General features: G+C 46.5%; 1 protein-coding gene across 1 annotated transcript in view; it reads left to right on the forward strand.

The window, feature by feature from the left end:
* LOC120298021 (transient receptor potential cation channel subfamily V member 2-like) overlaps positions 1-18,392 on the forward strand; it is a 39,696-nt gene that overhangs the window by 10,874 nt on the left and 10,430 nt on the right. Inside the window, exons 6-13 of the mRNA XM_039321350.1 lie at positions 1-198; positions 1,320-1,496; positions 3,325-3,483; positions 5,595-5,690; positions 9,024-9,094; positions 14,307-14,472; positions 15,359-15,425; positions 16,798-17,105. The exon at positions 1-198 is cut by the window's left edge and continues 101 nt beyond it. Of these exons, the coding sequence (XP_039177284.1) occupies positions 1-198; positions 1,320-1,496; positions 3,325-3,483; positions 5,595-5,690; positions 9,024-9,094; positions 14,307-14,472; positions 15,359-15,425; positions 16,798-17,105 (1,242 nt within the window). The remainder of the gene's footprint in view (positions 199-1,319; positions 1,497-3,324; positions 3,484-5,594; positions 5,691-9,023; positions 9,095-14,306; positions 14,473-15,358; positions 15,426-16,797; positions 17,106-18,392) is intronic.

Consider the following 18,392-nt stretch of genomic DNA (forward strand, 5'->3'; position numbering starts at 1 on the left):
TCCATAGGCAACACTGTCCTCCATGCGCTGGTGATGGTGGCCAACGATACGGAGAAGAACACCGAGCTCGTGGTCAACATGTACGACAAGATCCTCATGAAAGGGGCCGAAATTGACCCTGCCTGCAAGTTGGAAGAGATTGTCAACCGGAAACAGCTGACCCCTTTGAAGCTGGCCGTGAAGACTGGGAAAGTCGAGGTAGTCCCCCTCCTTGCCGGGATAGGTAGTCCACGACTTGCACATATTCGTTTAGTGACCGTTCGAAGTTACAACGGCACTGAAAAAAGAGACTTATGATCGTTTTTTTTACACTTACGACCATTGCAGCATCCCTTTGGTCACGTGTTCAAAATTTAGGCACTTGGCAAATGACTTGTATTTATGACGGTTGCAGTGTTCTGGGGTTATGTGATCAATACGGTGACCTTCTGGCAAGCAAAGTCAATGGGGAAGCCAAATTCACTTAACAAGCGTGTGACTAACTTAACCAGTGCAGGGATTCACTTAACAACGGTGGAAAGAATGTTCTTAAAATGAAGCAAAACTCACTTAACAACTGTCTTGCTTAGCAACGGAAAATTTGGGGGCTCGATTGTGGTTGTGAGTCGATGACTAACTGTACTTCACCATATTATTTGTCTGACTATATCAGTGATGGCGAACCTTTTAGAGACTGAGTGCCCAAATTGCAACCCAAAACCCACTTATGCATCTTTGGGTGCCGGGTGGGCGTGGCCCATTGGCTGGGTGTGGCCCATTAGCTGGGGGTGGCTATGGTGGTGACAGCAGACTGGATGGGACTAAAAAGTTCAACCAATCAATTCCAACTTTGCAAGATCTTTTTTTTCCCGCGAGAAGTTGAAATTGACTGATTTAACCTTTTTTTTTGTACACATTGGCGGAGGCCTGAAGCAAAAAGGTTTTAGAAAACCCAGCTGAAGGCCTAGGACTGGGGTGACGGCGCGCGCGTCCACAGAGAGGGCTCTGAGTGCCGCCTCTGGCACCTGTGCCATAGGTTCGCCACCACTGGACTATGTTGTGGTGTGTTACCTTGACCTCAGGGTGCGTTTTCACATTTTCTTGATCTTGGAGATAAGAGTAGAAAAAAGGAGTGGTGGACCTAGTCAGGTGCAAGAGGATAAATTCCAAAGACAATCGTGTTCGAGGAGTTTTTTTTTTTTTTTGATTCTGTAGATTAGTTATCAGAGGTGACTGCAGGAAGGTCAAAAATGCCAAGATGATGGCTGGATACTGAGATCATTTTGACTTGAGCCCTAGAGACAGCCCTGTCACCAACTCAAGTGTTTTGGTCTCCCCAGATCCTCAAGCACATTCTCCACCGAGAGATCAAGGACCCCAAATTCCAGCACCTTTCACGCAAGTTCACCGAGTGGACTTATGGTCCCATCCACATCTCCCTCTACGATCTGACCTCCATCGACACCTGTGAGGAGAACTCAGTGCTGGAGATCCTGGCCTACAGCAGTAACACTCCAGTGAGTAGATCCAGTCAAGAATGGTCCTTCTCGGGATCTTCTCTGTCCTTTTCCTCCTTCTTCTCCTCTCCTCTTCCTTCCTCTTTCCTTCCTTCCTCCTTCTTTTTCTCCTTCCTTCCTTCTTCCCTTCCTTCCTTCCTTCTTCTCCCCCTTCCACTTTTTCTCCTTCCTTCCTTTTTTTCTCCTTCCTTCCTTCCTTCCTTCCTTCTTCTCTCCCTTCCACTTTTTCTCCTTTCTTCCTTTTTTCTCCTTCCTTCTTCTCCTCCCTCTTTTTCTCCTTCCTTCCTTTTTTCTCCTTCCTTCCTTCTTCCCCTCCCTCTTTTTCTCCTTCCTTTCTCTTTTTTGCCTTCCTTCCTTCCTTCCTTCCTTCCTTCCTTCCTTCCTTCCTTCTTCCCTCCCACCCTCCCTCTTTTTCTCCTTCCTTTCTTTTTTGCCTTCCTTCCTTCCTTCCTTCCATCTATCCATCCATCCATCCATTCTTCCTTCCTTCTTCTGGGCAAAACCCTTTCTGAAAAAGTTGGCTCAGGATCATTTTTTTTTTTAGAATTTATAAGGTGCTTTATTCTATTTTCTTTAAACTGCTTTGTGAAAAAGAACAGCGTTATTTTTATCCAGTTTCTAGATGTGGGGGTTTAGATAAATTCAATGCTTTTCCCATAATGGTCTGAGCTGAAATTATAGGGGTTGTATCTAGAGGGTGTCTCCAAACACTTCAGCAACACAACACAACACAACACAAGGGTCTCCAAACACTTCAGCTTGGGGTTCAGTTCTGACCACTTTGGAGACCCCTGGTCTAGTGGGGACTGAAGAATATGGCACTAACTGAGAAGATGTGCTTTGAATCTCCCTTCCTTCTCTGTTAAGTTATTTAAATTTAGCAGCTGGAGCAGTGGGGTTGTATAGTGAGCCAAAACACACAGTTGTGGTTGATTGATTGGAGAGTGCTGGCTCCTGTGTGAGGCAATGTGCGCTGTGATTGGTTACTGTGAATGTGGAGGGGGAGGTTCCCTTTTTTCTCGCCTTTTTGTTCTGGGTGCTCTGTGATTTACCTCACAATGCTCCTGTTTGCCTGATTATCTTGTTTGCTGTATATGTAGATGTAAAATATATTTATCTATATAAAGCTACAAGTATGCGTCAGTGTCTCTGACTTCATTCGGACACTGGCTGAGCAATTCCCTGACAGTTTAGAAACCGGAGATGGTCCCTTCCAAAAGAATAGTGGGAGACATACCCCTGAGGCAAAGAGATGCACTCATGTTGATACATTTCGAAAAGGAGAGGAAAATGATGGATACACACATCTTCAAAAGTAATAATCTAATAGATCTCAGGTTACTTCCTATCCTTCTGTTATCAACGGAGAACAACTGTCTTAGTTAAAAGAAATATTTGCATCTTGTAGTTGATTTGTTGGAGAGTGCTATGTGAGGCCATCTGTGCTGTGATTGGTTGCTGTGGGTGTGGAAGGGGAGGTTCCCTTTTTCCCGCCTTTTTCTTCTGAGCGCCCTTTTGTGCTCTGTGATTTACCTCATGATGCTCCTGCTGTGTTTTACTTCATGATGTTCCTGTTGTGTTGATTTACTTCATGATGCCCGTTGTGTTGATTTACCTCATGATGTTCCTGTTGTGTTGATTTACCTCATGATGTTCCTGTTGTGTTGATTTACTGCACGATGCCCGTTTGCCTGACTATCTAGTTTGCTGCATCTATGTAGATGTAAAACATATTTATTTATATAAAATTACAAGTTTGTATCAGCATCTCCAACTCCATTTTGTACACCAGCAGCTAGTCAATTCCCTGACATTCTCCCTTCCACAGAACCGGTACAAAATGGTGGTCCTGGAGCCTCTGAATAAGCTACTTCAGCACAAGTGGGAATCCTTCATTAGAAAAAGATTTTTCATCAGTTTATTCCTCCATCTGATTTACATGCTGCTCTTCACAGCCACTGCTTACTACAGGCCTCTAAAGGGCGAGGTAAATCATCTTTAAACAAATGGATGCTTTTGATAAAGGGAATGGGGTGACTTTGAGTTAGACCCTTTCTGTAAGTCCAACCAAACTCTCTCTCTCTCAAAAAAAGAATACCTAAAGGTAGTCCTCGACTTACGACCACAATCGAGCTCAAAATTTCTGTTGTTAAGTGAAACATTTGTTGAGGGAGTTTTGTCCCGTTTCTTGTTAAGGGAGTTTTGTCCCATTGCTAAGTGAATCACTGCCGTTGTTAATTTAGTAACCCAGTTGTTAACTGAATCTGGCTTCCCCATTGACTTTGCTGGTCAGAAGGTTGCAAAAGGGGATCACGTGACCCCAGGACACTACAACTGCCATAAATATGAGTGAGTTGCCAAGCATTCAAATTTTGATCATGTGACCCTGGGGACTGCCACGGTTGTAAGTGCGAAAAACAGTCATAAGTCACCTTTTTCCGTGCTATTGTAACTTTGAACAATCACTAAACAAACTGTTGTTAAGTCTAGGCCTACCTTTATTGAACTCCAGGAAAACAGAAGAGTTAAAAAACTTAAACTAATAATGGTATCAATCCAAAACAAGAATATGTTTCCAAAGTTCTGATGAAGTTGCATTGATGTTTTTTATTTAAATAATGTAAGGACCCACCCCACTTTGCATCTTAAGAAGACAGAACTCTTGGAGTACTTCCAACAGGCATCTTTATTAACAGAAGATGGTTGCAGGTGTTCTAGACAGGACCTGAGGGCCCACCCCTACCATTCAAGGTTTTAAGTGTTCCCAAGCAGCCCCCCCCTCCACCGTCCTTCCAGCGACAATCCCAGGTGTTACATTTCCACCCCTTTTTCCTCACGGTCGGCGGAAGGGAGACTTCAGAGAGGAGTACATGAAAGGTGATGGCCATATTGTTATGGTCAGTCCTCTTGGTGAGATCCACATTCAGTCCCTTTGAAGTTTTAATGAAGGAAGTGAGAGCCATAAAACCCCTTTGCTCATCCCCCTTCCCCTTCGTAATATGACAGAATCCAGAGAGAGCAGAAATGGGGTTTTCCATAGTCGATAACTAGAGATGAAATATAATTGGATTCTAACAAATAACATGTTTGGAAGCCCTTCCAAGCAAATTATAAGCAAATCATGCACGACTAATTTCACCAACTTTGGTAGAATTTTTAGCTTAGTAGAAAGGGGGAATGCTGTAGACATAGTTTACCGGGATCACACCAAAGCCTCCAAATCTTTCTCTCATGATAATCTCTTGCATAAAATGCTAAAATATAAACCATACTAGTGATGCATGTCCAGTGGGCTATCTGATTGCGCCCGCGGAGGCGGTCACTTCAGAGAGGATGGAAGCCTTGAGAGGATGACCTGGGTCCTGTGCAGTTCAACATTTCCATCAATGACTTGGGTGATGGTGTGGAAGAGGTTATTATCTTATCCCTTTGGAAATGGCACAGAAGGATGCTGGTACTTCAGATGAAATATAGAAGATCTAGACCAGAGGTGCCCAATCTTGGCAACGTTAAGATTTGAGGATTTCAGTTCCCATGGCTGGCTGGGGAATTCTGGGAGTTGAAGTCCATCTCTCTTAAAGCAGGGTGGCTAGGGAATTCTGGGAGTTGAAGTCCACCCAACTTAAAGCAAGCTAGCTGGGGAATTCTGGGAGTTGGAGTTCACTCATCTTAAAGCAGGGTGGCTGAGGAATTCTGGGAGTTGAAGTCCATCTCTCTTAAAGCAGGATGGCTGGGGAATTCTGGAAGTTGAAGTTCACCCATCTTAAAGCAGGGCTGGCTGAGGAATTCTGGGAGTTGAAGTCCATCTCTCTTAAAGCAGGATAGCTGGGGAATTCTGGGAGTTGAAGTCCACCCATCTTAAAGCAAGCTAGCTGGGGAGTTCTGGGAACTGGAGTTCACTCATCTTAAAGCAGAGTGGCTGAGGAATTCTGGGAGTGGAAGTCCCCCACTCTTAAAGCATTCTGGCTAGGGAATTCTGGGAGTGGAAGTCCACCCATCTTAAAGCTGCCAAAGGTGGGGAACATCAACCTGAAAGATCCGCCATCTCCTCGGTGCTGAAGTCTCTGTTCTTAGCCTGTTCTCTTCCTGTGTTTATAGCCTCCTCGTCCAGCGACAATGACAATCAAGGACTTCTTAAGACTTGTTGGGCCTGTCTTCATTTTGATTGGTGGCATTTATCTCCTCATTGCTCAGGTAAGGTGTCCTTTTTGTTCACAGCTCCTCTAACCACAAACACATTTTTAATAGATGCAGTCCTTGTCTTACGACTATTCATTTAACAACCCAAATTAAAACAGCAGTGAAAAAAAGGGGTCTTACTTGCACCTATGACTTTGCTGGCTGGTTGCAGCAACTGTAAAGTTGCAACCTTAGCTAGCCGCATGCGTTTACGACGGTTGCAGCATTTCGGGGTTACATGATCGCCATCTGAGACTTCCCCAACCGGCTTCTGACAAAAAAAAAGTCAGCGGGCGAAGCCAGATCCGCTTAACGACCACATGATTTGCTTAACAACTGCAGCGAGCTGCTTAACAGTGGCAAAAAAAAGTTCATACAACTGGGCGGGATTCACTTAACAACTGTTTTGCTTAGCAAGGGAAATTGTAGTCCCAGTTGTGGTCAAGACGGAATGCCTCTTCTTGCAAATGGTGTTTGCAGCATTGTGCTTGTCATAACTCCACGTACCGGCAATCCTTGACTTACGACCATTCGTTTAAGAACAGTTTGAAGTTAAAATAGCACTGAAGAAGCATCTTACTTGCACTAATAATAATAATAGTAGTAGTAAAGTTGGAAGGGACCTTGAAGGTCATCTAGTCCAACCCCCTGCTCAGGCAGGAAACCCTACACCATTTCAGACAAATGGCTGTCCAGTCTCTTCTTAAAAACTTCCAGTGTTGGAGCATTCACCGCTTCTGGAGGCAGGTTGTTCCACTGTTTAATTGTTCTCACTGTCAGGAAGTTTCTCCTTAGTTCCAGGTTGCTTCTCTCCTTGGTTAGTTTCCACCCGTTGCTTCTTGTCCTGCCTTCAAGCGCCTTGGAGAAGAGTTTGACTCCCTCTTCTTTGGGGCAGCCCCTGAGATACTGGAATACTGCTATCATGTCCCCCCTCGTCCTTCTCTTCATTAAACTGGACATCCCCAATTCCAGCAACCGTTCCTTATATGCTTTAGCCTCCAGTCCCCTGATCATCTTTGTTGCTCTTCTCTTCATTGCTACAACAATGACTGTTGTAGCAGCCGGAAGATTGCAGTCTTAGGTAGCGGCGTGTATTTATAATGGTTTCGGCATCCTGGGGGTCACGTGATCACCACTTGTGGCCTTTCCAGTCAGCTCCGACAAGGAAAGTCAGGGAAGATTATCCCAGAGGCCACTGGACTTTCTTGTTTTTCTTTGAAGACGTTTCGCTTCTCATCCCAGAAGCTTCTTCAGCTCTGACTGGATGGCGGGGAATGGAAGGATTTATACTCCTTGCAGACAGCTGGTCGTTTGCTTCTTTTACAGAGAGTCGTTGAGGCCACTTGGAGGTTTATCTATGTCCTGAGTAGCGCAAATGGGTGTGGAGCCTACTTGCAACTTCTTGGAACTTCTTGGAGAGGACTCTTCTAGTACCGTAAATGCCGGCGTATAAGACGACTTCCGCGAGTGCTGAAATCGGCGCCAAAGACAGGGGTCGTCTTATACGCCGAGTCGTCTTATACGCCGGAAATACTGGCGTATAAGACGACGTTCTAGGAATGCGGCCCGGCTATAAAGACGGGGGTCGTCTTATACGCCGGGTCGCCTAATACGCCGGCATATACGGTAACTACAACACGGTCCTTTCAGCAGGTCCAAGAAGGCTCCACACCTATTTGCACCACTCAGGTGACCTTGAGGACACAGATAAACCTCCAAATGGCCTCAACGACTCTCTGTAAAAGAAGGCAAACGACCAGCTGTCTGCAAGGAGTATAAATCCTTCCACTCCCCACCATCCCAGTCAGAATTGAAGAAGCTTCTGGGATGAGAAGTGAAACATCTTCAAAGAAAAAACAAGAAAGTCCAGTGGCCTCGTGAAAAAAGCACCTTTGGGACAACTATGAATCTGGAGGGCTGAGAATCTCCATCGACATTCAGGAGGGAAGATGGTAAATTGCAATCGTGGGGTGTCTCACTTAACAACCTCACTGTTTAACGACACATTTTTCTGGTCCCTATTGTCATAAAATGAGGACGACCTGTATTCATACTTGCATTTCTGCAATTGATATGGGACCAGCGGTCTGCGGTTAAAGGTTTAAGAAGCCCTCTTCTCAACAGATTGCTGCCACCATGCCGTGGCGTGAACTAACAATAATAATAATACAAAGTTGGAAGGACCTTGGAGGTCATCTAGTCCAACCCCCTGCTCAGGCAGGAAACCCTATACCATTTCAGACAAATGGCTGTCCAGTCTCTTCTTAAAAACTTCCAGTGTTGGAGCATTCACCGCTTCTGGAGGCAAGAAGTTCCACTGGTTAATTATGCTGTCAGGAAGTTTCTCCTTTGTTCTAGGTTGCTTCTCTCCTTGGTTAGTTTCCATCCGTTACTTCTTGTCCTGCCTTCAGGCGCTTTGAAGAATAGCTTGACTCCCTCTTCTTTGGGGCAGCCCCTGAGATACTGGAAGGTTGCTATCATGTCCCCCCTCGTCCTTCTCTTCGTTAAACTAGACAGACCTAATTCCAGCAACCGTTCCTTGTATGTTTTAACCTCCAGTCCCTTTGATCATCTTTGTTGCTCTTCTCTGTACTCTTTCTAGAGTCTCAGCATCTTTTTTACATCGTGGTGACCAAAACTGGAAGCAGGATTCCAAGTGTGGCCTTACCAAGGCCTTGTAAAGCGGTATTAACTCTTTCCATGATCTTGATTCTCTCCCTCTGTTAATGCAGCCTAGCACTGTGTTGGCCTTTTTTGGCAGCTGCAGCACACGGCTGGCTCATATTTAAGTGATTGTCCACTGTGGCATAGCAGACTGGCACGCTAGGTGGAAGCAGCTCATCTGCACTCTCAAGAGCAGTGGTTCTCAACCTGTAGGTTGGGACCCCATTTGGGGTCAAACGACCATTTCACGGGGGTCGCCAAACAACGCAGTCCACCATTTTTTTTCCCCTTTTCCTTAGCTGTGCTACTCCCTTTTATTCTATCGGCTTTTGAAAGCCAATAGAATAGACTCTCTTGAATAGAGTCTAATTCTGTTGGCTTTCAAAAACCAATAGGAATTGTCCAGGCTGTCTCTGCCCTGCTGAGCCCGCCAAAAGTCCCATTCTGCAAACAGTGCTGCACCCGTTGAGTAGTCTTCGACTTACGACCGGTTGAGTAGTCCTCGACTTATGACCGGTTGGGGGTCGCGGCACTAAAAAGGTTGAGACCCACTGCTCAAGAGCCTTGCTAAATCTCCCCCAAATTAACAATTAGCCAGTGTGAACCCAGTCTTGCACACACCCCTTCCCACATCCCTGTCATAATGCAGTGTTCTGACTTCTCTGCCTGTTTATTCCCTTTTAGAGTTTTTACTTCTGGAGAAGACGCTTCTCGTGGAAAAGTCTTCTAGTGGACAGTTGCTTCGAAATATTCCTGTACGTGCGTATACGTTGCTGTTTTTCTGGAAGGATTAGCTATAATATGCGCCAGTCTTATTGCTAATTGATTCTATCTAAACCCTAACTGCTGTCATATATAATTGTCAGTCGCTTTGCTTTTCAGAGATGTTCCTGTTACGTTCACCTTAACATTTATTTTTTAATTTCTTTTTATCCCACCTTCATTATTTTTATACATAATTCAAGGCAGGGAACATACATAATACTTTACTCCTTCCTCCTATTTTACCTACAACAACAACACGGTGAGGTGGGCTGGGCTGACAGAGAAGGATTGGTCCAAGGTCACCCAGCCAGCTTTACAGGTGAGACTAGAACTCTCCATCTCCTAGTGCAGTGGTTCTCAACCTTTTTAATGCCACGACCCCCAACCGGTCATAAGTCGAGGATTACTCAACCGGTCGTAAGTCGAGGACTACCCAATTAGTGCAGCACCATTTGCAGAATGGGGCTTTTGGCGGGCTCAGCAGGGCAGAGACAGCCTGGACAATTCCTATTGGCTTTGGAAAGCCAATAGAATTAGACTCTATTCAAGAGAGTCTATTCTATTGGCTTTCAAAAGCCAATAGAATAAGAGGGAGTAGCACAGCTAAGGAAAAGGAGGAAAAAATGGCAGACTGCGTTGTTTGGCGACCCCCATGAAATGGTCATTCGACCCCAAATGGGGTCCCGACCCACAGGTTGAGAACCACTGTCCTAATGATTGCCTCAAAATCACCCAGTGGGATTTTATACCGTTGGTAAACCAGCCAGGAAATAATGATCAGATGAACTAATTCTACTTTATTGTAAAGCTGCATTAACAGAATCTTGCAAGCCTAAAAGTACAAATCTCCCACTGATTCTTTGTACAGTTTGACAAAACAGGGACCCTCCAGTCGGTGTTTTTTTTCTCTGCCTGTTATACAGCTGTGGGCTTTGTCCTGTCTTATCTGTTCATTCCCTAAACCAAGGGTCACCAGCCTCTGGGCTGCAGCCTATCTGCCACTGGGATGCATAAGTGGCTGGTGTCATGGTTCCGACAGGTGAAACTCTTCAAAGAACTTCTTAAATTAATTGGATCATCTCAAGGTCTATCATCTGCTTTTCACCCATCTACTAATGCAGGGCTTTTCAACCTTTTCACCCATTGTACCACTTTTAGGATATGGCAACATCCGAGGACCACCAGTCGCCTAGCAAGGTGTCAAAAACTTGACCAAAAAAAAAAAAGGAAAAAAAGTGATAAAGTACAGGTAGTCCTCGACTTACAACAGTTCGCTTAGTGACTGTTTGAAGTGACAGTGGCACTGAAAAAAGTGCCCCCCGAGCCACAGCCGAGCAAGACACCTGCCTGCCCGCCTGGCGGCACTCTTCCTCTCGTCCGAGGTTTTCATTGTTGTGAGCACTTCTGTTGAGGATTGGCAGCAGGGGTGGGGTGGGGGGTGTTTGGTTTTTATTCCCCCCCCCCCCATCTGCTGGGTGGTTGCAGCAGGTTTTGGTCACTTCCCATGACCCTGGGACACTGTGACCGTCAGAAATATGAATCAATTGCCAAGCATCTGAATGTAAATCACAAGACCCTGGAGAGGCTGCAACATTCCAGCTGATTGGTGCTTCTTCAGGGCTCAGCAGAAGCACCAGGATCAGTGCTGCTTTCCAGCTGACTGGTGCTTCTTCAGGGCTCAGCAGAAGCACCAGGATCAACGCCGAGCTCCAGCTGAAGCCTGGCACTGATCCTGGTGCTTCCACTGAGCCCTGACAGCCCCGAATAAGCGCCAATCAACTGGAAAGCGGCACTGATCCTGGGGCTTCCGCTGAGCCCTGACAGCCCTGCAGCTCCAGCCGTCTCTCGCTCAGGCTTGTGCGGTGCTGCCACCGGTTCAGCTCATTCCCCTCCCCCACTACCCCTTTTTTAGGATGGTCGAGTACCACCTGCCAGGTGCCAATGGACCACAGGTGGTACCCGTACCACTGGTTGAAAAGCCTTGTACTAATGGGGCCATGGAAGCCACTAACCAGATGGTGGAGCAATATCCCAGATGCTATGTTTCCTACCAACAGACCACCTGGACCGATCTCCTCTTGCAGAGGTGACTTACAATAACTCTGTTCACAGCAGCACAGCTAACATTGGATGTTCTTGCTTTGACAGCTGGCTCATTATCGCAAGCACCGCGGGGATTCACGGCCCCACTCATGCGAGCAATGGGTGCTCATGCACATACATGTGCATGTGTACTCATCACCCCCCCCCCAAACCCTCCCTTCCTTACCTCCTCCCCCTGCTCTGGTCTGCCAACTCCGAAAGGTTGGGGAACTCAACTGTAGTGAACTGTCTCAAAGTCATTCATACTTACCGTTAATGTCATGTTTCCGATAGATGAGACCCGTAAAAACAGAACTCCAAGACAAGAGGTTTAATAATAATAATAATAATAATAATAATAATAATAATAATAATAAAGTTGGAAGGGACCTTGGAGGTCATCTAGTCCAACCCCCTGCTCAGGCAGGAAACCCTATCTCATTTTGGACAAATGGCTGTCCAGTCTCTTCTTAAAAACTTCCAGTGTTGGAGCATTCACCGCTTCTGGAGGCAGGTTGTTCCACTGGTTAATTGTTCTAACTGTCAGGAAGTTTCTCCTTAGTTCTAGATTGCTTCTCTCCTTGATTATTCTATTATTTATTTATTATATATTTATTTGGCTACAAAGTATGGGCACGATCCAAAGTGAAACCAAGACTGAAGTTCCCGGCCAAAGGTTGCAACGTTGCAAAGTTGAATTTCCCACCCCAGTAATATGTCATAAATCACATTCCCCCCATTAACTGCTTTGGCGGGCTTTCTAACAGAAGCTTCAGCCCGCCAAAATTCAGGCAGCAATGACCTTGGTTCCCACAGGACAATTTATTGTTTAGTCTAACCTTAAAAGTACACATTTCCCCCTCTCCGAATTTTGTGGCAACTGAAGACGAAGTGGAAACGGCTTCGGCCAAATTTGTTTGCAGCGTTGACGATTACATTCCCAAAATTCAGAATAGAGTTGGAAGGGATCTTAGAGGTCTTCTAGTCCAACCCCCTGCTCAGGCAGGAGACCCTATTCCAGTGGTGGCGAACGTATGGCACGCGTGCCAGAGGCGGCACTTAGAGCCCTCTCTGTTGGCACACGCACCACTGCCGCCAGCAGCAGGTCCATCAGGCCACCACTGCCGCCTGGAGCAGGAGCCCCGCCTAGCACAAAGGAGGTGAAGCAGCCGACTAGCAAGCTTGAGTAGAGTTGGTAGAGCAGAGGTCACCAATCATTGTCGATTGGTGGACTGAAAGAAAAGGGAGGGGGAAGCATTTTACATGCGTGCATGCGCGCACAGGACCGCGAGCACGCACGTGCTGCAAATGGGGCGGAGCTAGTTCCTGTGTGATACTCACTAGCCCTGCCCCATTCTTGCGTGGTGCAGCGCCTTGTATCTGCACCCTGCAGCGCGGCGGCGGCCATTTTTGCACCTTGCAGCACGGTGGCCCATTTTTGCACCCCCCAGGTTTTGCGTGCCAGAGGCGGCACTCAGAGGCACCTCCCTGCCCCCCCCCGAGGGCGCCACAATGCTGATGCGGCCCTGGCACTTTGTGATAAATAAGTGGGTTTTGGGTTGCGGTTTGGGCACTCGGTCTCTAAAAGGTTCGCCATCCCTGCCCTATACCAAATGGTTGTCCAACCTCTTCTTTAAAACTTCCAGTGATTGTGCACCCACAACTTCCGGAGGCAAGCTGTTCCACTGGTTAATTGTCCTCACTGTTAGGAAGTTTCTCCTTAATTCCAAGTTGCTTCTCTCTTTGATTAGTTTCCATCCATTGTTGCTTGTCTGGCTTTCAGGCCCTTTCGAAAATAAGTTGAACCCCCTCTTCTTCTTTTTTTATTAAACTTTTTTTATTTTCCCTTTATCCAACATAGTTATACAACAAAATTTGCTTTACAAAATAAAATAAATTCATAATCATAACCATAACCATAACCATAGGTGCCGCTTGCTCCTTCCCCCCCAAGCTGTATCCACCCTCCCTAATACCTTCCTTACTTCCCTCCTCTTTTTCTCCTCCCCTCATTACTCTCTTCCTCTCCCCTTCTCCTCTTACCATCCTACTTCCTCCCTTCACCTTCCTCTCCTTCCTTCTCCTCTTACCATCCTACTTCCTCCCTCCACCTTCCTCTCCTCCCTTCTCCTCTTACCACCCTACTTCCTCCCTCCACCTTCCTCTCCTCCCTTCTCCTCTTACCACCCTACTTCCTCCCTCCACCTTCCTCTCCTCCCTTCTCCTCTTACCATCCTACTTCCACCTTCCTCTCCTCCCTTCTCCTCTTAGCATCCTACTTCCTCCCTCCACCTTCCTCTCCTCCCTTCTCCTCTTACCATCCTACTTCCACCTTCCTCTCCTCCCTTCTCCTCTTACCATCCTACTTCCTCCCTTCACCTTCCTCTCCTCCCTTCTCCTCTTACCACCCTACTTCCTCCCTCCACCTTCCTCTCCTCCCTTCTCCTCTTAGCATCCTACTTCCTCCCTTCACCTTCCTCTCCTCCCTTCTCCTCTTACCATCCTACTTCCTCCCTTCACCTTCCTCTCCTCCCTTCTCCTCTTACCATCCTACTTCCTCACTTCACCTTCCTCTCCTCCCTTCTCCTCTTACCACCCTACTTCCTCCCTCCACCTTCCTCTCCTCCCTTCTCCTCTTAGTATCCTACTTCCTCCCTTCACCTTCCTCCCCTCTCATCCCTCTCGAATACAGGAATACAGCGTGGGGGAAATACCCAAGCAGCACCTCTCTCATAAATTACTATATCTATATTATCCTATTCTACCTATTTACCTACCCACCCTCAACCCCTCCCCCCTCACTTCCCAGAGCAGAGTACAGGGTTATTAATAACAAAATTAACAATATACAATCAAAAAAGAAAAAAAAAGAAAAAAGAAAAAGAGAAAAAAAATATCATACCTGATCATACCCCCTCTTCTTTGTGGCAGTCCCTCAAATATTGGAAGACTGCTATCATGTCACACACACACACACACACACACACACACTGGTCCTTATTTTCTCTAGACTGGCCAAACCCAAATCCTGCAACCGTTTCTTCGTATGTTTTGTCTTCAGGCCTTTAATCCTCTCAGTTGCTCTTCTCTTGCTTCTCTTTCTCTCTCTGGCCCCGGCAGATTTGTGCAGGCGTGTGCCATCCTGGCCTCCTCCGTCATGTACTTTGCAGATGTGGAGCAATACGTGCTGCCCATGGTGTTCGCCTTGCTTTTGGGCTGGGTGAACATGCTCTACTACACCCGAGGCCTCCAGCAGACGGGGATCTACATCGTGATGATCCAGAAGGTAGATCAAACAACCGGATTGTTTCCATTTCCAAATATCGGATTACTTCTGATTTCACAGGGCAGCTCAGAATCTAAAACGAAGCCAGTCAATTGCAGGTCGTCCTCATTTAGCAACCCCGGTTGAAACCGGTAACTTGGCCATTAAGTAACGCGGTTCCGGAGTGAAACATCACAACAATGTTCACGATCTGACTTCTGCTTTCTCGCAAAGGCTACAAATGCAAGGGCTGGTGGCAAAGTTACTTTTTCGTCATAAGGGCAAAAGATTGCTGTACAAGGCAGTTGTTAAACGAGGACAACCCGTATTTATTTATTTCCCGCCCGGTTAACTCGTGTTAGCAACATTGGCAATAGACTTGAATAACCTAGAACAGTGATGACGAACCTTTTAGAGACCGAGTGCCCAAACTGCAACCCAAAACCCACTTACGCATCGTTGGATGCCGGGTGGGCGTGGCCCATTGGGTGGGCGTGGCCCATTGGGTGGGCGTGGCTGCAGTGGTAACGGCAGACTGGGTGGGACTAAAAAGTTCAATCAATTCCAACTTTGCAAGATCTTTTTTTTCCCGCGAGAAGTTGAAATTGACTGATTGATTGAACCTTTTTCTTTTTTGCACACGGTGGTGGAGGCCTAAAGCAAAAAGGTTTTGTAAAACCCAGCTGAAGGCCTAGGACTGGGGCGAGGGCGCGCGTGCCCACAGAGAGGGCTCTGAGTGCCGCCTCTGGCACCCGGGCCATAGGTTCGCCACCACTGACCTAGAACCGTGATTTTCAAATTGGGCGCCTTTAAGATTGGCGGATTTGGGGAATTGAAATCCAGCCGTCTTAAAGGTGCCGAGTGTGAAAACCGCCCATCTCCATATTGCTTCTCATTCTCGTTCCAGGCCATCTTGAGAGACCTTCTGCACTTCCTGATGGTTTATGTGATCTTCCTATTTGGCTTTGCAACAGGTGAGTGTCAGGGTGATGGGGGAGGCACAGGTGAGCGTGGCCAAGTTAAGCTCTTTCTTAGTTCCACCAGAACGGGGGGGGGGGAGCCCAGGATCCAGGAGAGGTCCTGCTCTTGGTGTCCTTGGTTAAAGAGATGATCCACTAGGTCTGTTTTGAGCTCCGGGAATCCTGTCTACAACCGCTGGGCTGGAATTTATATTAGGAAGGATTTCTGTGGCAGGTGTACTTTAAAAAGGATGAGCAGGTTTCAGTTTTGAGCAGAGAGAAGGACCACCAGCTGAATCCAGACAGAGTCTCTTGTTTGACATAGAAATCGAATGAACAAGTGACTGAATGAATGAGTAAATTAACTAATAAATGAATGAGTGAATGAGTGAGTAAATGAGTGAATAAGTGAGTAAAGGAATTCATAAATGAATGTGAATGAGTGAACGAATGAATGAGTGAATGAATAAATGAATAAATGAGTGAATGAGTGTGAGTAAATGAATTAATGAATGAGTGAATGAGTGAACAAATGAATGAGTGAATGAATAAATGAGTGAGTGAATGAGTAAATGAACTAATAAATGAATGAGTGAATGAATGAGTAAATGAGTGAATAAGTGAGTAAAGGAATTCATAAATAAATGTGAATGAGTGAATGAATGAGTGAATGAATAAATGAGTGAGTGAATGAGTGAATGAGTGTGAGTAAATGAATTAATAAATGAATGAGTGAATGAATAAATGAGTGTGAATGAGCGAGGAAATGAATTAATAAATGAATGAGTGAATGAGAACAAATGAGAATGAATAAATGAGCGAGTGAATGAGTGAATGAATGAGTAAATGAGTGAATGAGCGAGTAAATGAATTAATAAATGAGTAAGTGAACGAGTGAATGAATAAATGAGTGAATGAGTGAGTAAATGAATTAATAAATGAATGAGTGAATGAATAAATGAGCAAGTGAATGAGTGAATGAATAAATGAGTGAATGAGTAAGAAATGAAACAAATGAATGAGTGAATGAGTGAACTAATGAATGAGTGAATGAATGAATGAATAAGTAATGTGAATAAATGAGTGAATGAGTGAATAAAGGAATGAATGAGTGAGTGAGTGAATGAATGAATGAATCAATGAGAGAAAGATTCAGCCATGGAAAGAGCATGCAGTAAAGAATTCAGAATCCACATTTCTTGGGATCTTGATGCAAACAAAAATGAAACAATAAGCTCAGTTGAATAAGTAACGGGGCCTCCAAAGATCAACCAGCCACTTTCAGCCCTTCCTCCGCGCAACTTTTGGGCAACCTGTCCCTTAAATGGAAAAGGTTGCCCAAAAGTTGCGCGGAGGAAAGTCTGAAACTTCCAATGACTCCTTGCAGCTCTCGTCATTCTCACCGGGGACGCTTCCCATCCTGCCCGCAACGAGTCCCTCCCGCTCAGCGACGACTCTAAAGACCAGGCCGTATATTCGGGGCTATTTCAGGCTGCTCTGCAGCTCTTCAGGTTCACCATCGGCATGGGCGACCTGGAGTACAACGAGAAGTTGAAGTACAGCGACATTGCGATGCTGTTGGTCCTCCTCTTCGTCATCTTGACCTACATCCTCTTGCTCAACATGTTGATTGCCCTGATGAGTGAAACTGTTACCAACGTCTCCGGGTACAGCCAGAGCGTCTGGCAGTTGCAGGTAAGACCCCTTCGATCGGGACGGTGGCCATCTATCTATCTATCTCCATCCACATATCATGTCTCCTCTCTCTCCTGTCCCTCTCCTTCTCTTCTCCCTCTATCCCTCTCTCTCTCACACACACATCTATCTCTTCTCTCCCTCTTCCTCCCTCCCTCCTTCTCTCTCACATCTATCTCTTCTCTCTCTCTCTCTCCCTCTCCCTCTCCTTCTCCCTCCCTCCCTCCCTTCCTCTCTCCCTCCCTCTTTCTCTCACATCTATCTCTTATCTCCCTCTCCCCGTCCCTCTCCCTCCCTCCCTCCTTCTCTCTCACATCTATCTCTTCTCTCCCTCTCTCTCACATCTCCCTCTCCCTCCATCCCTCTTTCTCACATTTATCTCTTCTCTCTCCCTCTCCCTCCATCCCTCCTTCTCTCACACATCTATCTCTTCTCTCCCTCTCCCTCTCTCCCTCCCTCCTGCTCTTTCACATCTATCTCTTCTCTCCCTCTCTCTCACATCTATCTCTTCTCCCTCTCCCTCTCCCTCTCTCCCTCCATCCCTCTTTCTCACACATCTATCTCTTCTCTTTCCCCCTCCCTCCATCCCTCCTTCTCTCTCACATCTATCTCTTCTCTCCCTCCCTCTCCCTCTCCCTCTCTCCCTCCATCCCTCTTTCTCACACATCTATCTCTTCTCTCCCTCTCCCTCTCTCCCTCCCTCCCTCCTGCTCTCTCACATCTATCTCTTCTCTCCCTCTCTCTCCCTCTCCCTCTCCATCCCTCTTTCTCACACATCTATCTCTTCTCTTTCCCCCTCCCTCCATCCCTCCTTCTCTCGCACATCTATCTCTTCTTTCCCTCCCTCTCCCTCTCTCCCTCCCTCCCTCTCTCTTTCTCACACATCTATCTCTTCTCTCCCTCTCCCTCTCTCCCTCCCTCCCTCCTGCTCTCTCACATCTATCTCTTCTCTCCCTCTCTCCCTCCCTCCCTCCTGCTCTCTCACATCTATCTCTTCTCTCCCCCTCCCTCCCTCCCTCCCTCCCTCCCTCCTTCTCTCTCACATCTATCTCTTTTCTCCATCTCCCTCTCTCCCTCCCTCCCTCCTGCTCTCTCACATCTATCTCTTCTCTCCCTCTCCGTCCCTCCCTCCTTCTCTCTCACATCTATCTCTTCTCTCTCCCTCCCTCCTTCCCCCCTCTCTCTCTCTCCCTCCTCCTCCTCCTCCTCCTCCTCCTCCTCCTCCTCCTCCTCCTTCTTCTTCTTCTTCTTCTTCTTCTTCTTCTTCCCCTCTCTCTCTCTCTCTCT

The sequence above is a fragment of the Crotalus tigris genome, unplaced genomic scaffold (genome assembly GCF_016545835.1).
Source record: "Crotalus tigris isolate CLP2741 ecotype Arizona unplaced genomic scaffold, ASM1654583v1 scf7180000023738.1706062, whole genome shotgun sequence".
Lineage (NCBI taxonomy): Eukaryota > Metazoa > Chordata > Lepidosauria > Squamata > Viperidae > Crotalus > Crotalus tigris.